The sequence below is a fragment of the Cajanus cajan genome, chromosome 6, assembly GCF_000230855.2.
Source record: "Cajanus cajan strain Asha chromosome 6, NIPB_CcT2T_4, whole genome shotgun sequence".
Classification (NCBI taxonomy): domain Eukaryota; kingdom Viridiplantae; phylum Streptophyta; class Magnoliopsida; order Fabales; family Fabaceae; genus Cajanus; species Cajanus cajan.
The window spans coordinates 58540239-58563474 of record NC_138522.1 but is presented as its reverse complement, the minus strand read 5'-3'; the positions used below and the strand labels follow the sequence as shown (position 1 = coordinate 58563474).

Below are 23236 nucleotides of genomic sequence, written 5' to 3'. Positions count from 1 at the left end.
ATACGAGCCATCAATTTATATGATACTTTTGGGGGATGACAAGAAACTTAACTACGCGCCAGCCTGTCGCTTGTCGCCCGTCTCTACAAAAAAATGGAATTTTGGTCCTCATCTCCAATCCTCTCTCAATTTAATTTTATAAAAATTATTTAAAAAATTACATTAATTATATTATAAAATTAATTTATATTATTATAATATTATTACAAAATTAATATGGTTTCTTAAATATTAAATAATATTGTAATAATTTTAATTAATTTTATAATATTATAATTAATGTAATTTTTTAAATAATTTTTATAAGATTAAAATTTAAATTATGTTTATTATTATTACGGGAGAGAGGGTGGTGAAAGAAGATTGGAGGATGAGGATCCAAGCTTATTGCGTACGTGTACTGCTGTTCACATGAAGAGAAATTCCAAAATAGGAAAGCAACGTGTCAGAACATGATGCAAATTTAAAAGAAAATAGTAACATATGAATATCCTAGAAACTACTGAAAAAATAGTGTCATCACCATCACTCATCCACAAAATCACCGCAAACAATTATTAAATACCTATTCTTTCTATTTTTTATTATAAAAAATATATTAAAAAAAGTTAGTTATTTTTATTAAATTTTATTACTTTTAAAAAAAATTAAATGTTAAAAAAATAATGCATTAAAAAATGTTATTAAATAAGATAAAATAATTAAAATTTATTTATATTTAAAAGATGTGTATTTTGTTTTTTATTTCTAATAAAAATATAAAAAGAATACTAGAGATTTCCCAAAAAAAGAAAATACCTGGCAGAGATTTCCAAATAAAAATCTACATCCACCGCCATCCAACGCCATTGACAAAAGGCAGTGGAACGGAGACTATAAATAGGCCATATGTAGCAAATTTTCGTGGATCAATAAAATCCAACTTCCTCCGAAAAGTAAGTAGCCTTACCCTCTAATTTTGAAATCAATATTTCCTCCTCATCCAATTACCGATTTAATACCTGTCTTTTAATTAAACTATCATGTTTTTAAATTCTATCACAACACAAGCCTGTTGCATGTGTGAAGTATATATGAAGAAAATGAATATATATATATATATATATATATATAGGATTATAATTATATTGGTTATATATATATATATATATATATATATATATATGACTGAGATCAGAACAAATCATAATTTCTGAATTTATAATTCTTAAAAATTAAGATTTTAAATTTTTGTTATAATAATTTCCTCCTTAAATTAATAAAATTAATTTATAAGCTCATACCATACCTTATTGATCTTGATGACTTATTTTTAACAAACTTATTTTATATTTCTTTTATCAAATAAATCATTTATTTGGCCTAATTTCTCTTTTTAAGGAGAAAAAGAAGCTAGATCAAACATATTAGTCTCACCCAATTTCCATTTTTTCCACTTATTTTGTCAACATTACATTGAGATCGTATGTATACATTCAAATATTTCAAAGCTATTAATAAGTCGTTGAATTATACTTTCATTTATATAAGATTTTGAATTCAAATCTTTAAAATAAATAAATAAATAAATAACGTAATTGAAAGAGTGTCACTGAAACTGACTTGCCAAATTCTTCGACAAAATTGGCACTCCGTACCAAAATAACATGTTATAAAAAAATCCGAATATACATGTTCGAAACGAAAATATAAATAAATAAATAAAATAAAATAAAAAATCAATTGCTTGTGTTGACCATGTTATTCATTGTTAATTAAGTATTTTTCACATAATATCATGCCACTCGATTGATTAAATTAGTGTAATAAATTAGTGAAAAATTAATTTAATCTGATAATGACACTTTTTTATTTATAAAAATTATGACAGACAATTTAAAATACATAAATGAAAAAAATCATAAGAAACAACTTATATTTTAGTCTAATATTTATCTTACAAAAGAAGTAAAAAGAAATAATTGAATATACTTTTAGCTTTAAAGTTTGGAATAAGTTTATTTTTAATTTTCTAATTCAAAATTAACTTTTATAATTTAAAAAAAAATAATTCAGGACCTACAGAAATATCACAAATAAAAGACAAATTAAATTAATTGTACATTATCAACCTTTTTATAAAGATTATACCAAAAAAATAATCTTATACCAAAAACGCCTTTTTATAAAGAACCACTAATAGGGGGTCCTCTTCAAAATTGGACCACCGATTTTTATGATTCTGTTGATATTCATTAATGGCAGGCAAGTCTGTTTCACGTGTCATCAATATAAATTTAATAATAATAAAAAATAAAAAAACTTCTATCTCATCCACCCTAACGGCCAAATTCCAAAAATAGCCCCCTTAAAAAATAATATATATATATATATATATATATATATATATATATATATTATATTCTTTAAAGTAAAATGTTAAATTTTTAGTAAATGACAAGATAATTTACCTATATAATATTTCAATTATAAAACTTCTCACTCCTAATGCGTTTCAAGTTCAAATGATTTACTATATTCATTACATAATCGAATTACAATTGCTAACATTGACACCACAGAGAGGTTATAACATCTTAAACTTGTTCAAACAACAAAAGGGATGAAGAAACTCTTCAAGCTTTTTCATGAGATGAGTCAGGATAAGAGCTCTGTCCATTCGTGCGTGTGCATATCAGAAGGACACAACGGTAAACAACATACTAGTTCCCCTCTTCCGCACCCACCCATTCATTCCTCTCTTATTTTCTATATTATACCAACGAGAATTAACATCGTATCTTCCTCTCTGATCCTTGTACTTCCACACTGATCTCCCTCCCCGCCTCCTCCACACAAACCTTACCCACCTTACGCAGCAATGTCCACCACTAAAACAATGTTTTAAGAATCTATCAGTAGAATAGGCCTAGGCATAGTGGTGAAAGTTTAAGTAGTAGACTCTACCGTCTAAGTAATTCTTCCTTGTGAGAAAAAAAAAAAACTGATTGTCATTACGACTACTTTGTCAACTTAATCCCATCGTAGTTTCTACATCACTAATTATTCATGCAACATAAACAAAACAACCTTTCACTAACAACAAACTGCAAACTGTTAATGAAAAAGGGCATAAATTTGGGAGCAAAACAAATTCTCTATATTCTCATTCATGTTGCAAATGAAATTACACTTATTTGTAGCTGACAAAAAAACAACGTTTACATATTTTAAATGTCTCTCATAATTCACACCATTAATATTATTAAAACAAAAATAAAACTCCTAATTTAAGTTTCATAACAAATCTCCCCCTTAAACTTAAATGCTTTTCCCATCTCTCATTCCAATTAGCTTTTTGCAATTTTCCAGCAGTGTAGTCGGCAGTGGCTTGGTAAATATATCTGCTGCTTGAACTCGGCTTCCGACATGCTCCAACTCGGCTTTTCCTTGTCTGATCTGCTCTCGGATGAAATGAAATCGGACGTCAATGTGCTTGCTCCTTCCATGATTTACCGGGTTCTTTGCCAACTCAATTGCCGACTTGTTATCAACTCGGATCACAATCGCTTCATCTCGGATCACTCCCATATGCCTCAGTAAATTTGAAAGCCAAACTGCATGACATACGCTCCAAGATGCCGCCACGTACTCGGCCTCACAAGTTGACAGAGTTACAATAGGCTGCTTCTTTGACAGCCAAGTAAAAGCCGTATTCCCGAGTAGAAATACATAACCCGAGGTACTCTTCCGATCATCAACATCTCCACACCAATCACTGTCCGAGTAACCCACTAATCGGTAGTCGTCCGATTTTGAATAGAAAGGACCAAGTGATAGGCTTCCTCGAACATATCTCAGAATTCTCTTCAAGGCCTTCCAATGTGTGTAGCTCGGATCCTCCATAAATCTGCTCGTTATCCCAACACTCAACATTAAGTCGGGTCTCGTGCTTGTAAGGTACCTCAGACTTCCGACTAAGCTCCGATATCTCCCAGAATCAGCTCGATCTCCTCCATCAAACTTTGAAAGTTTTGTGCCTGGTTCCATTGGAGTAGAAACCGGATTGCAATCCTCCATTTTAAACTTTTTTAGGATTTCAAGTGCATACCTTTCTTGGGATATAAAAATCCCTTCATCCGATTGCTTCACTTCTAGGCCAAGAAAATATTTCATCAAGCCTAAGTCAGTCATCTCGAACTCCTTTTCCATTATCTCCTTGAACTCCTTAATCAGTTTAGCATTACTTCTAGTGAATATGAGGTCGTCGACATAGAGAGCAACTACCATCATATCTTTTCCTCAGTTCTTTATGTATAAGGCATGCTCGTACGGACATTGCTCATACCCGTTCTTCTTGAAATACCCATCAATCCTTTCATTCCAAGCACGAGGAGCTTGCTTCAACCCGTAGAGGGCTTTTCTCAATCTCAGCACCTTCTTTTCTTCTCCTCTCTTCATGTACCCGAGTGGTTGCTCAACATACACCTCCTCCTTCAGCACTCCATTTAGAAAGGCTGACTTCACATCCATCTGTAGAATTTTCCATTGTCTCTGAGCAGCTAACGAGATCAGAAGTCGGATTGACTCCATTCTCGTGACAGGAGCAAAAACCTCATCATAGTCAACTCCTTCCTTTTGTTTATAGCCCTTCACAACAAGCCGAGCTTTATAACGCTCAACCTCTCCCTCAGCATTCAACTTCTTTTTGTACACCCATTTTACTCCAATGGGCCGAGCTCCTTCAGGAAGGTTGGTCAATTCCCAAGTTTTATTACGCTCAATCGCTTCAAACTCCTCATCCATAGCTGTTCTCCACTTCTCATCTTGGACAGCTTTCTCAAAACTCAAGTCTTCAGAGTCGGCAAGAAGACATACAGCATGGACTTCACTTGTAGTGTCGTAAATTTCCCTCAGGCTTCTCATCCTTGGCTGTTGTAGCTCGGATTCTTCATCTGAGAGCTCGGTCGTAGTTATTGTTGAAGGTACAACAATGTCCGAGCTATCCGAGCTAGTTTCTACTTCGGCCGAGTTACTCCAACACCATTGCTTTGTTTCCTCCACGTGAACATCTCGGCTCACCACCACCTTTTTGTTATCAGGATCAAATAACTTGTATGCTTTGGATTTTTCATCATATCCAATAAATATATACTTCTTGCTTCGATCTTCTAACTTTGTCCTCTGCTGTCTTGGTACTTGCCCATAGGCCAAGCTACCGAACACCCTAAGATGAGAAACACTTGGCTTCATGCCACTCCAGATCTCCTGAGGCGTCTTCTCTCCTAGCTTTGCATGTGGGCATCTATTTTGCACATAGACTGCACACTGCACTGCCTCTGCCCAAAACTTCTTCGGCATATTCTTCCCTTTCAACATAGATCGAACCATATCAAGAATAGTTCGGTTCTTCCGTTCCGCTACACCATTTTGCTGCGGAGAATATGGGGCAGTCAAGAAACGCTTAATCCCATGTTCCTCGCAGTATTTGTTGAACTCAAAGGAAGTGAACTCGCCACCTCGGTCAGATCGGACTGCTTTGACAAATTTACTTGTCTCTTTTTCCACCATCACTTTGAATTTCTTGAAGGTTTCAAACACTTCTAGCTTCTCCTTCAAAAAATAAACCCACGTCTTTCTTGAGAAATCATCAATGAAAGAGAGGAAATACTTCTTACCACTGAATGATTCTGGAGTTATTGGGCCACACAGGTCGGTATGGATCAGTCCGAGTTGCTCCTTTGCTCGGTACTCAGAACTCCTTGGGAAAGAAGTCCTCGCGTGCTTCCCGATCACACATTCTTCACAGAACTTCTTTTCAAACTCCATTTTAGGCAGTCCAATCACCATCTCCTTTTTCACCAGCTCGGTCAAACCCCTAAAGTGAAGATGACCGAACCTCCGATGCCACTTCATGGCCTCATCCTCCAAATCAAGTTGCATGCATTCATCTCGAACTATTTTCAGCTCAAGTTTGTACATGCGATTTTTCTTCATTTCTACTTGGGCAACTAGTCTCCCGAGTTTATCCTTCAGTTGTAGTTCTCGGTCTTTCATCAGAACCGAGTACCTTTTCTCCATTAACTGTCCCATGCTTAATATGTTGCTTTTGAGATCGGGTACGTAGTATACATCTCTGATCTCTCCGATTTTCCCATTTCTCTGTTGATATCGGATCGTTCCTCGGCCTTTAACAGTTACTTTTGAAGCATCTCCGAAAGAAACAGATCCGACCTCCTCCTTTGAAAGCATTTTGAACAAGTGCTCGTCACCACACATGTGATTGCTTGCGCCGGTGTCCAAGTACCAAACAGAGTTATCAGTACAACTCGGTTTGATCTCGGAAGAACAGCTCGGTTTTATCTCGGTTTCTAGAATAGTTGTCACCAGCAACAATCCTTCATCTTCTTCCTCGGCAAGGAAGTTGGTTGGTTCCTCCTTTTTCTTCTCGGACCTACAATCTTTGGAAATATGACCCAGATTTCCACAATTGTAGCATTTTATCGAGTAACACTCCTTGGCCACATGTCCATACTTCCCACAGTTATAACATTCAATAATGTTATTTGTGTTTGATCGGCCACCCCAGGTCTGACCTCGGCCTCCCCGCGCTTGACCTCGGCCACCCTGAGTTTGACATCGGCCACGCCAGTTCTGTTGGCCGACATACTCATTACCTCGTCCTCCTCTTCCTCGACCACCTAGGCCTCTACCTCTTCCTCGTCCTCTATTATTCTGAGCATAGAGCACCTTCTCCTCCTTTATTGTCGCCTTTGCCTGGAGAGCTTGTTCAAGGGATTCCCCCTTCTCCTTCTTATTCTTTTTCCTCTGCTCATACGCCTCCAGGGACCCAGTAAGCTCTTCGACAGTGAGCGTTGACAGATCCTTGGACTCTTCAATTGCACACACTATATTCTCAAAGTCATCTGTCAATGACCTTAAGATCTTCTCCACAACTCGGCTTGAGGGAAGATTCTCTCCATTCCTGTTTAGTTTGTTCGCCATAGTCTCCACCCGAGTAATGAACTCGGATACACCTTCTGACTCCTTCATCCTCATGTTTTCCAGTTCGCCCCTAAGGGTTTGAAGCCGAACTTGCTTCACGCGTTCATCTCCCTTTTTTGCTTTCTCGAGTATGTCCCATGCCTCTTTTGAAGATTTAGCATTAGCAATCTTCTCAAAACCCGACTCGTCAACAGCTCGGTACAGCAAATACAATGCTGCCTTGTCCTTTTCCCGAGCAACCTTCAATGCATTCATCTGGGCATTTGTATACCCCTCAGTGGTCACCGGTTCCTCGTACCCATTCTCAACCACATCCCAGTTGTCTTGGGAGCCGAGAAGGGCCTTCATCTGCAGCTTCCAGTTATCGTAATTGACATCTTTAGTCAATTTGGGTAATGGAATGCCATTAGTTAAACCTGCCATCTCTCTTGAGTGTATACGCTCCACTCACACACCTCACAAGAATTTTTCTCTTCTCTCGGGCTGGGTACACCAGGTCGGCTCAGGTCGGCTCAGGTCGACTCACTCTCACCTCACGCACACAAGCTCTGATGCCAATTTGTTAATGAAAAAGGGCATAAATTTGGGAGCAAAACAAACTCTCTATATTCTCATTCATGTTGCAAATGAAATTACACTTATTTGTAGCTGACAAAAAAATAACGTTTACATATTTTAAATGCCTCTCATAATTCACACCATTAATATTATTAAAACAAAAATAAAACTCCTAATTTAAGTTTCATAACAAAATGTTTTAAGAATCTATCAGTAGAATAGGCCTAGGCATAGTGGTGAAAGTTTAAGTAGTAGACTCTACCGTCTAAGTAATTCTTCCTTGTGAGAAAAAAAAAAAAAAAACTGATTGTCATTACGACTACTTTGTCAACTTAATCCCATCGTAGTTTCTACATCACTAATTATTCATGCAACATAAACAAAACAACCTTTCACTAACAACAAACTGCAAACAATCTATCGAAAATACGTTTCTACAATGTCACAAACATGTTCATGGTAGTTCATGTAAAACTTAAAACAACAGGCCAGCAATTAATGCAACTTCAAAGCATCGCAAGTTGCATCAATAAATGCTAACCATATTATTTAACTAAACTCAGGCGAAGCAGCGAAACAATTAACTATGCTGACAGTATCAGAATTTCTTGATAAAATCATAAATGTGATTGCTGACATCCTCTGCAGCTTCTTGATTGTTAAAGTGAGCAACCCCTTCTTGCACAACCACTTCTTCCAAATTTGGCACATCTTTCTTAAATGCACCGCTCTCTATATAGTCCTTCGTCCCTAGTGAAGTGTATACTACATCCAAATCACCTGTAATGAACTTCACCGGAACTTTGACTTGCGCTCCAGTCCATGGTGCTGCGAGTTCCCAATTTCTGTAAATATAATATGTACAATGTCAATAGTAGAATAAGCTACAAACCAGTAAAATGTATAGGTTTTTAAGTGAAGACTAAATTTCTATATCTTTCAGTTTCAAATTAGGGCATTCCATATATAGGAACTTACAGGTTGAGATTTCTATAGTAGTTGAGGCCCCCAGTGAAGCCTGACTTTTCAAATTTAGAAGCATAATATGTAACGTCCTCTTGTGAGAGCCAAGAGGGCAGGGGCGTTGAATTGGGTTGGGAACCTATTCCTCCTGCTCTCAAGATCGGTGGCCCAGGTCTCCGACTTGTAAGCATGTTCTTAATTACATTTTCAAAGCCTCTCTGGGCAAACCCAGCTTCTGCATGGCCTGGTTCCTGTCACACGATTTAGGTTCAACAAACATATCTGTCATCACAACTATGATCAACTTAATTATCACTTACTACTTGGATTATGGCGTGAACCAGGGAATAGGATCGGTGAAATTAACACCAATTTCCAATTTATGTTACATGCATCCTTCTACAATACATACCTGACCAACACTTCATACCTTTTCTTTTTCTTGTCTACTATCTGACTTAAATATGACATCAGGTTTGGAACAACAGGATGTCGCAGCATCAGGTTTGGAAAACAAATACGAACGGGATGTTGAACTTGAAGCTAAAACTACAATTTTGCATGAAGTTCAAGCTAAAACAAGAATTAAAATTGCATAAACATTTTCGTATTAAATATAATTTTGCACACATAATTTAATCCAAAGTCACACTCAATTATCCAACACATCTCACTCATGCCAAATCTGGAATGTGAAGTTTCTATTCAAGTGGTTTTATAAAAGGTTTGATAGAAGTGACTTGATAAGGTTAACAATAATCACCACCATAAACTCCAATATCATTTTAAGAAATTGAATCAACTCAAACTCAATCTTACAAAACTAACGTGTAAGATGTAAGATGTGGATAGTTATTGAGTGCACTATTACAGTTAAATATACCAATTCGGCAAAAGGTGAGATCTCGGACATGTTGACCATAATTACTTCAAAGTGCAAAGCTTTAGATGAAACAGAAATTGGAAGCATGGAAGTAATTTTGGTAGTTTCCAGTTTTGTAATTAATGAGGTTGAAGAGAGGAAGCATAATAAAAGGTAGTAAAGGCAGGGGAAGGACAAGAACCTGGAATCTGCAGATGTAGTAGTCATCCCCATATAGGGCCCGCATGGCATCAACGGGCCTCATTTTTGGGTTTCTGGGCATGAAAGGGACGCTGAGGCAAACATAGGCCTTAATTCTGTCGGGCCGAAACAAGCAGAGGTACCAACCTACGATGGCACCCCAGTCATGGGCCACCAGGAACACTTGATCGACGCCGAGCGTGTCGATGAGTGCAACGATGTCACCCACCAAGTGAAACACCGTGTAGCTGCTGGCCGATGTGGGAGCCTCCGTGTCCCCGTAGCCGCGGAGATCGGGAGCGACGGCGCGGTAGCCGAGGGAGCTGAGAGCCAGAATCTGGTGGCGCCATGAGTACCAGAGCTCCGGGAAGCCGTGGAGGAACAAGACGACGGGACCCTCGCCTTTCTCCGCCACATGCATTTTGATGCCATTCACTTGCACGCTTCTGTGCACTATGCCTTCCATGTTTTGGCTTATTGATGGATGGATTTGACCAAAAGGGTGAATGAGTGCAGCATTCAGAGCTGAATCACTCGCATTTAAACTATTTAACTATTTAACTATTCACTCCACAAATTTAATACCACCGCTGTTATCCCCAAACAACTCATTTAATCCTCACCTTTAAAACACCTATCGCTATCGGATTATTATAATTTTTTTTTTACCTAAATTACACCGTTTAAAATTTAATTTAATATATTCTATTTCTCAATAATTTTAATTATTCTTTTCAAATTATCTTTAGCATCTCATTTATTTTATTATTTTTTATTTATTTAATTCATATTTAAAAGATAAAAATATGTGTATGTTTATTTATCTTTTCTAATTTTAATAAGATGATCATTTTTAAATATTTAGTATTGGTTATCTATAAAATTATTAACTAATTCAAATATTTTAGAAAATAATTAATTAATCAATTAACAATTACAAATGATCTTATAAAAAAAATAATAAAAATGGATTTGTCATACTAAATAAGATCTTAAAATATTAAATACATTTCTAAATTTAATTATTTCCTATTAACTTAGATTTTAAATATATGTTAATAATTTATTATTTTAATCGCGTAGTTTTTAAGTTTTCGGATACTATTATGAGAATAGTTGTGTCTACAATACTTAAATATAAAATAATTTTGTATTAATTAATTTACGGATTCAGTGGTAAAATTTTTAAGATAAGATTAAAATTCGCAATTTTTACCTTCCAAAACAACATTTAATTACTAAGCTAATAATTTTCTTTAGATTTTCAAATATTAAAGTTTTAAGGATTTGTTGAATTTTTAGACTTGTCAAAGAGTATTCATTTATGATATTGTGGCTAATAATAATCTAAAGAGTTTTCACACATAATAGATATTAAATATGAAATTTCTTATGAAATACTGTGAAAAGTGTAATCACTGCATAACTCATTAAATTAAGCCTTACTTTAACTATTACAAGTATTAAATAATCAAATTACAAGTATCATTTGATAAGTATCTTTATTGTGTGTTTGGATGAGGAATTTATATGAGGTAATTCATTTATTTGAAGAATTTCAAATTTCTTGAAGTGAAATGCTTTGTTTGGACGAGGAATTTACAAAGAATTTGAAATCCAAGCATTTGTGAAATTCCTTAAAATAATATAATTTTAAATTCTCTCAAAAATGGGAGAATTTGAAATTTCTCATATTTGTTTTTCTTATTTCACCTATATATTTTATCTTATCTCTTCATTCTTTTAATTATTAGATATTCAAAAATATTTTTAAAATTATTAAATATTATCTTATATTAATTTTTAAAATTATTAAATATTTAAAAATGGATTAATATTTATTTTTATAAAACTTAATTTAAAAATCTCAACATATAAATATATTTTTAAAATCAATTTTACTATGATGGAATCAAATTATCATATTCAACCTAATAATTTAAAATTTAAGAAATTTGAATTGACTCATCCAAACAAAATATTTTAAGAATGATAGAAATTGAAATTAAAGTAATTCAAATACCAAAAATTTAAAATTCCTTAAATTTGTAAAATTCTTCATCCAAACACACTATTAAGGTTTAATACATTATTTAATCCTAAAATATGTTGAGAATTTTCTATTGAATTCTTAAAAGAAACTGAATTGTGATATTGGTAGTATTTCCAATTTTAGGAACGTATAAATTTATTTAAATGTATACTTTCTCAATGTCTTAAAACTTCCTTACCCCTTTTTTTTACATAATATTGGTATATAAAATACTTATCACATAAATTAATAACTAATAACTAATCTTTATTAGTGATCTTACAGAACGTGAATATACTCTTTTCAATATAGTTTGTTTTTCTTTATAAAAAAAAAAACAGTTTATTTTTTACTTAAAATTAGGATTCAAATCGTAAATAATTTAATTAAGAGACATAGATAAATGTCATTAGCGTCACTCAATATTTATACTCCATTAATTACATTTAGATTAAAGAAAAATGTAAAATTAAAATATAAAAATTTCAATAAAACTATAAATAATACTCTAAAATAGACTAAACCTTCAAAACATAATTTTTTAATTTAAATATAATTAAAATAATCTTTTATCAAAATTATAAGTATCTTTCATCATCAAAGATAATATTGCTCTAGTATGGTAAGAACTATTATGAATGACAAAATTCTTTTTTTAAGTAATTAATATAATTACATATTGAGTACTCAAATTAGATATCACTAGTTAAATTGAAATAACTCTATCGATTGATTTACATGTTCATCAATATAATTATAATAATTTAAAGATAAAGATAATTTAAATGTAATAAAAAAAACAATGTAAATTATTTTAATTAAAGAAAATATTTCATGTTTAATTAATAAATTTTAATAAAATTTCCAACGTATTAAAAAAATAGCATTTAAGCCTGTTCATTACCGAATGCATTTAAAATATATATAGTTTTAAATCAACGATGGACAAAATTATGGCTTGGTGCCTGTCCTAGCAATTAGCATCCTTTTCAAAGAAAGATCACACTTTATTATAGAATGATTCGTGTTTTATTAAAGAAAGTTGTCTTTTTACCTTGTAATGCTGTTTTACAAATTTATTAGGTAAAGTAGACTATTTTGAAGCTAGATGTGATTTAAGTGATACCTAATAATTCTTTTTTAAATGAAGAAAGAATATGTTATATTTGATAGCATTTAAGTTGAGTTGTTATCTACTGTAATGATACAAAATAACTTATTCTTTATTGTTATGGTTTACAGTGATTCAAATTTTAATTTAATTTAATTTATTTTTTTAAAGTGTCGTTATAAGTCACAATGATCCATATTTTTTTTTATAGAGGTCATTATAGATTATAATATTTTTTATTTATTTAGAGGTCATTATAACCTATATCACTTTTTATTTTGAAAAATAATAGAAATGATATGAGATATAATCAGGGACGGAGCCAGGATTTCAATACTGGGGGCCGAGAATAAATTCTAAAGTGATACCACATAGCAGGCCGTACCAGAAGTCCAAAAGTTGAATAAAAAAATAAATTTGGGTTATTCATTTAATTATACATATGAGTTTATATTAAAAATAGGGGGTGCCATATAGTAATATATATGTATATAAAAAAAAATTAAAATTGTTGGGGGGGGCCGTGGCACCCGTAGGTCCCCCCTTGGCTCTGTCCTTGGATATAATAACCTCAAAAATAAAATTATTGTAGCAAGTCCTAACAAAAATTAAGTTTAATTAAATTAAATTATTCTATAAGTTAAAATTAACGTATAAACAAATTTAAAAATATATTAAAAAAAACTTTCATAAATTAGTTAATCTATAAGTAAATTTTAACTTATGTATACAAACTTATTTTATTTTTCTTTTCTATTCCTTTCTTATAAGTGCTTCCCAATGATTTTACTCAAAAACCTTGTATATTGAATTGGAACCGGTCACTCAAGAAGAAAAAAACACATGAACAGAATGCTTTGACTTCAGGAGAACAATTAAGGATGAGGGTCTACGTTGGGAAAAATTCAAAAGAAATAAAATTTAGGTTAAAACCCTATTTTGGTTCTTTATAATATTTTTTTGTTTCAATTTAGTCCCTCGTTAATTTTTTGTCTCAATTTGGTTCCAAATTAATTAATTGGTTTCAATTTAGTCCTAAATTAATTAATTGGTTTCAATGTGGGACTTTCCGTCCAAATTGCTTTAACGGTGTTAACTTTTGGCCACGTGGACGCCACGTAGATGCATACGTGGCATCCACGTGGATGAGAATTTTTTTGAAAATACCTGGACCCAGAATGGCCCGTTCTGAAACCGGAACAGGCCGTTCTGGGTGCACTTTTGGTATGTTAATTTTGCATCCGGAACGACCCGCTCCAAGTGCAAAATTAACACACCCAAAATGCACCAGAACGGCCCGTTCCAGTTTCAGAACGGGCCGTTCCGGTTTTATTTTATTTTTTTATATATAAAATATTAATAATTTTATAAAATATATATTATTAATTATATTTTAATTATGTTATTATATCCAATAAAATAAATATATTAATATTTTTTTATATTTTATTTTATTATGTTTATCTTATTAATTTTTATCATTTTATTCCTTTAATCTTAAATAAGTTGCAAAAAATTATAAAGTGATATTCCTTTTATCTTATTAATTATTATATTTTTTAATAAAATTAATTAAGAATATTGGTTTAATTGCATTTTTTATCCCTCAAGTATTACAATTGTGCAGTTTTGTGATCTCCAAGATTTTAATTGCATAATTTTAGTCCTTAAAGAATTGCAATTGCGCGATTTTGGTCCTTCAATTTTTAATTGAACAATTTTAGTCCCTCAAATATCATAATAGTATGATTTTTGTTTCTCCCATTAAAAATTAATAATTTTAATATATATATATATAATGTTTTAAAATTAAATAATTATTTATCTATTCAAATTAACGTATATTATAATTTTCGATATTATATCAATAATATTATTAATATATTTATAGATAAACTAATAATTTGATAAATATAACTTGTTATATATTAATATACTTTTACAAAAATATAAGTATATTAATTAGAAATATATATCTGATCTTATATATTTATATTTTTGTAAAAGTATATTAATATATATTAAGTTATATTTATCAAATTATTAGTTTATTTATAAAAAGGGTAAAAATATTATTGATATTAATTTATCAGTAATATTAAAATACTAATAATATATAAATTTTATTTATTTAGTAATAGTAAATATATATTATTTGATACGTTAAAAAAAATACGTTAATTTAAATAAACAAACAATTATATAGTTTTAAAACATTATATATATATATATATTAAAATTTTAAAATTATTAAATTTTTAATGAGAAAGACTAAAATTCCACAATTATGATATTTGAGAGATTAAAATTGTTTAATTAAAAATTGTGAGACTAAAATTACACAATTATAATCTTTTAAGGACTGAAATTACTCAATTAAAACCTTTGAGATCAAAATTGCATAATTATAATATCAAAAACACAATTAAGTAAAGAATATTTTATTCATAGTTCTGGAACGGGCCGTTCTGAAACCAGAACGGCCCGTTCTGATTTCAGAACGGCCCGTTCTGCTTCACTGCTGGTGTTTTAATTTTGCAACCAGAACGGCCCGTTCCGGTTTCAGAACGGGCCGTTCTGGGTCCAGGTGTTTTCAAAAAAATTCTCATCCACGTGGATGCCACGTATGCATCTACGTGGCATCCACGTGGCCAAAAGTTAACACCGTTAAAGCAATTTGGACGGAAAGTCCCACATTGAAACCAATTAATTAATTTAGGACTAAATTAAAACCAATTAATTAATTTGGGACCAAATTGAGACAAAAAATTAATGAGGGACTAAATTGAAACAAAAAAAGATTATAAAAGACCAAAATAGAGTTTTAACCTAAAATTTATGTTTTTCATAATGGCACAATTGCATGTAATTAAGAGTTTGTATGGACATAAATTAGAAATATTTTTAAGAATATCTCTAATAAAAATAAAAAGTTATTTGTAATAAAGAAATGCTCAAAATCACTTCAAAAAGCTGTATCACGTGACTTAAAAGTCTACAAATGCAATTTATAAACAAAGACAGTTATGGCAACGAAATTAAGAAAGTTGGTAAGATAGATCAGAACTTGTTTACAAAATCATAAATGTGATTGGTGACATCTTATGCTGCTTCTTAATTGTTGAAGTGAGCCACCCTTTGCACAACCATTTCCTCTAAATATGAACATCTTTCTTGAAAGCACCACTCTCTATATACTCCTTCATCCATAAGAAACAAATACTGTATATATCGTTATGAACTTCACCGGAACTTTCACTTCCACTCCCCTCCACGCTGCTGTCAGTTCTCAATTTCTGCAAGTATATATAATGCAAAGAAAACAATAAGCTATAGTGCTATACTATAAAACTAATATTCAAAGTCTAGAGATATATATTTAAATAAACTAGATAAGCCCTTGTGTAATGCATATATCATTTTGATAACTTATATAATATTATATATATATATATATTATATCATAATAGATGTTATGTATGTAGAGACATTTATATTATATATATGTTTAAAAAATTATGATTAAAATAATATTATAATTTCTCTCCTAAGAAAATTGTATTAGAATTTTAAAGTTAATTTTATTTCATAAACACAAATTAATCTCATTAAGAAGTAACATTCAATATTGTGTTAGTACTGTTGTAATCTGAATATAGAAGAATACTTATTCTTATTTATATGAATAAAAGATAATAGAGACAATCATATTATAATTATATTAATGATCATATTAAAATAGAAATCTAATTGAACATTAATTTTGATTGTTAATTACATAAAATCTATAGTACTACAATGAATTTATTTATTTATTTTTTAATTTAGTTGAAACATTTTTAAAAAATAATTTTCTTTTAATTACATATTATATATATATATATATATCCAATTTTTTTGTTTATTTTATAGAAATAATTTTTATAATATATAACGATTGGATTTTGCAAAAATCTAACAATGATGAGTTACTGTTTAAATAATTTTATCCAACTTCTATTATTATATAATGATTAGAATTTACGAAAATCTAATAATGATTATCAAATTATTTTATCCAGTTTTTTCTATTTATTTTAATATATTTGTTTACTTATAATTATTTTCAGTAACAATTTATTTTATAATAATATTTATATATATAATATTTAAGAGAAAAGTATTAGAGGAAAGTTTTGGTGGAAAAAGAATTATTGACAAGAATTTTGGAGGAAAGGAGTTATTCTCTTTGTATTACTATAGATTTTTTTATCAATAATAAATTAATGTTTATATAATAAAATAATTGATTTTTATATTTTATATCATTTTAAAAGATGATGTAATTATATAAAATTAATATAAAAATATTGTATTTGGTATAATATGCGCAAAATATAGTAATTATTGGTATTGATTTTATGCGGGTCTTTGGATAAATTAATCATTCTTTGTATTATTTTATTTTTATTAAAAAAAATTATATAATTACATTTATATTTGATTTTGTTAGATAAAAATTTGAGAGAAAAAGAACTTGAGAGTTTCGAAAGAAAAAGAGTTATTCCTAAACTTCTCCCATTTATATTATTTATAGATACGAGAGCATCATATTTAGGGCTAACGTGCCTGATAAGCACTAATTATCTTTTCACAATCTCGAATATATATTGATTGTGTGAACTAGGAAGTAGAATGGGTCAAAGTGCATTTTTTTTTTTTTGGTGATTGGTTTTTAACTTCGAGTAGTTAGAACTAGGAAGCATCCTTCTACAATACTCCTTATATATTTTATAACCTCCTTTAAACACTTCGATGAAACCCACGATGCATTTTTTTTTCTCTTTTTCTTAGCAACAATGACTTTTGCTTTACATCCCATAATACATTTTTATAAGTTTTGTTTTATAAGCTCCATGTTTTGATCGAGTGTAGGCAGAAAGAACAGTGATAAAGAAAACAAAAATAGATACAAGACAGCCAAAATTTTGGCTTGAGAGGGCTAACTTTATTTTTAACGTTTATAACCATATAAACAATTGATTATTATTTTTATAATTTTTTATCTATTTTTTATCACATTATATATTAATTTTAGATATATTTATCTTTTTTCTTTTCTTAAGTATAAACTATATGATAATTTTCATTTATCAACTTAAAATATTCTTTTTATATAAATTTTAGGAGGCTAACAAAATATTTTTAAAATAATTTTGATACATTTAAAAAAAATGGAGGATATTATGACTCCTCTAAGTCCCCTCTCTCCACCTTGAATAAATAGATAGAAATCGATAAATGTGATAAATAGTGTTATTTGAAATGAAGTATATTAGCTGGTTCATGATGGATGTCTTTGTTGGCAAAGTCCATGAAAATGTCACCTTTATTCTTTCATTGTAACTTTGCACTCATAATTAAGCCTATATTAACCCCTCACCCCTCCTTTTATCGTAACTGACTAGAAGACATAAGTTGTCTTCTGCCCAGACAGTAGTGAACCCCTAGTGGATATTTAAAACTACTGCCCAATCTTGCATATTTATTTTAACTCACCTAAACTTTCTTCTAATACAAAAATGAAATACACAATAAGGGACACGTGGATAACAAGCGTCGAATTAAACATCCACAAAATTGGTTTCTTTCTGCTATGTTGAATTTTACCGGCCAACAAAGATCAGAAGCCTGCAACGATAATTTTTTTATATATATATATCAAAAGTCCTTAGGTTTTAATCATCAATTCATTGAAACAACAAAAAAAAATCACATAAATAGCAAAGGATTATTTTCCTCGCTATCACTTTCAAAATTTTCCACCTCCTAAAAGAAACTACTAAATCCATATCCCTCTTCCTTTAAAAACTAATTAGTATTTATAACTACCTTTCTGAATATAATTATTTCTGTTTTTAGGATAAGTAATCATATATCGAGAGAACACGTTGCTCCATTCCAAGGTAACAGGGGATGCCATTAATTAAAAACCTAAGATCCTTATGTTGATGCAATTCGATCCAAACCTATTTTCAGAAAAAATATCGAGGTAAAAGAGGGGAACAACAACTCAGTCATATGTGACTAAATAAACAACACAAAAAAAAATTTAAAAAAAAATAATAATCTTGGCTCATAACACAATGATTACCCCAATCTCAAAATACCATGTATGGAATCTGCTGGGTCAAAATCTTCTCATCCTACAAAAACTCAGCAAATCTCACAAAAGAGAAACCCACTAATCTTAATGTCTTTCAAAGGTAAGCACGACATCAATATATTCCCCTCCCCAAGGGAAGTGGTAGGCTGCCTCGTTCTTATAATGGAAAAATAACTTATGCAGCCATGTAAATAAATTTGGTTCTATGCAGATTTTGTGGTACCCCCTATCAACTCCATAACTTCTCAATGCTAATCAAAACTAGCATTTAAAAAGTTCAGCAGTTCATTTCTCTTGCTTTCAGCCACCTTATCTTCCTTTGTCTTTTCAAGTTTCAGAAGAATCTTAAAAAATAAAAATAAAAAAAATCAAGAGAGGTTACGGCCAATAACAGGGACCAAAACAAAGGTACAATCAAATAACACATCCATACCTTCTTGCCAGATACAGCACTTCGACGGACACCATCATCTTTGTCACGCCCTAAAAACTGTTCAAGTACAAAAAGCTAGGAAAATAAAAAAACCATGGAAGCAAGTAAATGCATTGAATTGTTGAGCTAGATTACAATAAAAACCTTGGAAAGCTGCACAGGGCTGCTACTCCTCTCATCATGCTGCTTCTATATAAAGCTCCCATTGCCAGGACAAACCCCACCAAGAAACAACATCCAAGCAAGTCAATGAAGCGCCCAAACATGTCACAGATCCCAGCTCCAATTTCAAAGAGCCAATACATAAAATAGGCAGAAAGTATCATAAGCATCTCAGACTGGAATGTAAAAACTTTGTATATGGAAAAGTCTGCAAGTTTGCAGCAAGATAAATAATTTGCTGTTATATACTAATGCATTATTAGTTCATTCAGAACCAATGATTTCAAACCAATGTTTTCAAGCTACAGAAGAAGATAGAATAATACAAAACTATATGGGTGTGTCTAAAGTAAATCATGGATTTAAATAAGAATCCATGTAGCAAAACTTCCGGTAATTATTATTAAATATGCTGATTCAAGTTTACAAGGACGGTGATGATTTAGACGAAACAAGCCCTCGTGCATAGTAGACATTACAAGGCCACTCAAGTTAGAAACTTTAAATATGAAGAATACCAAATGATTTTGAACAAGCCAATAGAAGACAATAAACAAGGTATGAAAAAGTGACCTACCTCTTTTACTTTATGCTTCTGTCGCTTATGGCGGTGGCTTTTACTTCGTTCCTTTTCCTTATTCTGGAGGGTAAATGGGTAAAGGGGGGATGTGAGGTAAATGGACAAGATTATAAATTAAGAAAAAGTGTATTACCAACAAATCACCTTCTTTGGTCTGTCGCTCCTTTTGTGCCTCTTTGAACGATGAGATGTTTCATGCTCACTATCGGAAGAGGTTTCACTTCTGAAGTGATATAGTGAACAAAATATTATGATAAAGTAAAATTAATCCACTCATTAAGTTATTAACATGCAAATTTTTAAAATCAATAACATATAGTACAAACAAGCAGCTACACTGAAAGTAAAGTAACTAATGCAAAATGATTTGGTGTCTTGTATAAGGCACACAATTTATAAAACATTAAACATTTTGGAGAAATCATCTTTCAAAATCCATAGTAAATACGGGACAACAAATGAATGAATAATATAACAATCAGATATGTAAAGAAGAAACTCAATATGCGAAATGTGGTAAAGGGGGAAGGAAGGATACACGCAAAGGAGAGTGAGAATAAGCTCGGTCAATGGCAAGCGTTTTCAAAATCCATTTTCCGATAAATTTTCATCAGTATGATTCCATTTCACAATTCCCATCATTACCAAACACCACGCACAAAAAAAATGACAAGATGAAATGGAACAAAACGGATTGCATGAGAGATCAAAATGTTGGAACATGAACATCCATCCCATTCCCCAATTCCATAAACATCAATTCTGCTGTAATAAACATCCACTAGGCCCTAAGACAGCGAAAAAATTCTAATAAACTAGTATTTTTATATACGCTGTCTCCCTTACAATGGTCGGAAATTATTAATTGTATTTTTATGATAAACTAAGATTCACGGATCCTAAAGGATGTGAGAACACAAAGCTACGAAAATTGCAAGGTCCATAAATCGTATTGAATTTGCCTTTGAAGCATAGCACATACATGATAATAATAATACAAAATAATATAATTAAAAGAAATGCGTCTGTCATCAGTTATGCAAGGGTTATATGGAACCTGGAGAGATCTGAGATGGAGGAGGAAGAGTATGAATCGGAATCAGAATCGGAATCGGAATGGGAAGAATGGCGGTGATGCTTACGGCGTCGTTTTCCGCGGGATTGGGATTGGGATTTGGTCTTCTTTCGGATCTTGAGAGAGTCTTTATCCTTGTCACGGTCTCGGCGATGGCGGTGATGACGCCTGCGGCGGTGAGGAGAAGAGTCGTCGGAGGAAGAGAGAGAGGACGAAGAGGCCGCCATCACAAACTTGCGACTTGCAAGCGAGGGTTTGCCTTTAGATTGACCCGAGCCCAACACACACCGATTCTTTTAATTTATTTCTGGTTGTCAATACTATTTCATTTAGTTAAATTTTGTTTCTCAATAACAAGTTTTATTATTAAAATAATATATATATATATATATATATATAAAGAAAAGTATTTTGTCGTGAATAAAAGCTCTTTTTTTTTATAAAAAAAATTTATAACAAGATCTCGAGCATAGGTTTTTTCCCCATTTTTATTTATTTATATATGTTTCCCATGTGTCTTAGGTTTATGATTAATAAAGTTTAAAAAAAATTAATTAATTTGTATGATTATGTATTAGTAAATATGTATGTAATATATATATATATATATATATATATATATATATAATTATGAATATTGAGATATTAGAATAATGTTATATTAGCATATATTTTTTATTATTTGGATTTATATAAATATTTATTTTAAAAATATTATCTTAATAAAAAATTGCATTTATATACAACTTATGTTGTACATTACTTTTATAAGAATAATTAATAATATAAATCATTTATATTAATGTATAATTATTTAATTTTTTTTAATAAAAAATGTTTTCATAGTAAAGAAAAAATAAAATTGACTATCATTATTTTTTTTAAAATAAAGATAATTGTGTGTATTGTTATATATCGTCATAAAAAAATATAAATAAAAGATGATACTTATATCATAATATTAATTTATTTATTTCACTTAATATAGATAAGAGTAACATAAATCTTTTTTATTGTGATATTGATTTTTTTTGTTTAAATCATATGTATCATCTACTTAAAACAATTATGCTTGAGTTGAGTGTAATTATGCTCGAGTTGAGTTGAGTATGACTGTCAGATGTAAAAAAGTTTTCCTTTTGAATATATGATGCATTAACATATAATACAATCACATATTTGAGTTTTAAATTTGATATTATTGATATACATGAAATAACATCATATTAGTTTATCCATATATTTAGTAATCAAATTAGTTTGATCATTCATGTAAAATAATTATGTCTTTTAAAAATTAGTGCATGGATTTGTGGAATACATGAAGCAAATTAGTTGAAGAACAATATAATATACTATAATAAAAAATTTTAAAAAGTGAATATGAAAGTTTAAAAAAATGAAAAAGATGATTCCCATGTGATAACCTTATGAAATTGAAACTTGAAAAGAAAAAATTGCATACTCCTTAAGCTTAAAAAATAGAAAGGATAAAATAAAGATAATATCATAAAGGCAAAAAAATAAATAAAAATACACATGTGGGATGAAATTTTTTTATTTATTTTTTATATTAGTATCATAATACATTATCACAAATCATTTATTAATATATATATATATATATTAATGTTATCTTATTTTAAGAATAAAGTGATTTTAATATAAAGTCACAAATGAAAGTATCACTTTATTCCTAAAATAAGATAACACATTAAAAAAAAAAAATATATATATATATATATATATATATATATATATAATAACTCTTTAGTTATTTTATAATCACGCAAAATATGTGAATAAAAAAATTATGCAAGAAACTAATGTTTGAAAGTAAATGATATATTATTGATAGAAAACATTTAAATATCCTTTAAAAAAAATATCTAAATAGGATTTGTAATAGTGATATACTAAAGTTGTCAAAATTTTAAAGAAAAATATATCTATTTGAAATGCACTTCATCTATAATGGTACTTGTTGTGATTAACTTTCAAAAAAATTAGTTAATTACCCGTGCGTGCGTATAGGTTGAGTTAGTTCGTATTATTATATTTTTTTAGCAAGAATTAATAAAAATTTTAAAAAATTAGTAAAAGAAGAAGGATAATCATGAAAATAGGGAT

The 23236-nt window shown here is 30.5% G+C and overlaps 2 protein-coding genes across 4 annotated transcripts; both read right to left on the bottom strand.

Moving 5' to 3' along the window:
• Positions 1-7918: 7918 nt before the first annotated feature.
• LOC109796629 (epoxide hydrolase 1) lies at positions 7919-10130 on the bottom strand. Its single transcript, XM_020356344.3, has 3 exons — positions 9570-10130; positions 8521-8756; positions 7919-8387 (listed from the first exon to the last, which is right to left on the bottom strand). The coding sequence occupies exons 1-3, from the start codon at positions 10032-10034 to the stop codon at positions 8141-8143; spliced, it is 948 nt and encodes a 315-aa protein (XP_020211933.1). The 5' UTR covers positions 10035-10130; the 3' UTR covers positions 7919-8140.
• An 8644-nt stretch (positions 10131-18774) lies between these two features.
• On the bottom strand, positions 18775-21407 carry LOC109796689 (uncharacterized). 3 transcript variants are annotated; one of them, XM_020356438.3, is made up of 6 exons: positions 21089-21398; positions 20176-20254; positions 20029-20091; positions 19434-19478; positions 19290-19346; positions 18775-19200 (listed from the first exon to the last, which is right to left on the bottom strand). In XM_020356438.3, the coding sequence occupies exons 1-6, from the start codon at positions 21331-21333 to the stop codon at positions 19108-19110; spliced, it is 582 nt and encodes a 193-aa protein (XP_020212027.2). In that variant the 5' UTR covers positions 21334-21398; the 3' UTR covers positions 18775-19107. The 3 variants fall into 3 exon arrangements, 2 of the variants coding, with proteins under 2 accessions (XP_020212027.2, XP_082915232.1); XR_014427559.1 differs by having other exon boundaries at positions 19153-19200; positions 19434-20091; positions 21174-21313; XM_083059106.1 differs by lacking the exons at positions 18775-19200; positions 19290-19346 and having other exon boundaries at positions 19429-19569; positions 21089-21407.
• Positions 21408-23236: the final 1829 nt, after the last annotated feature.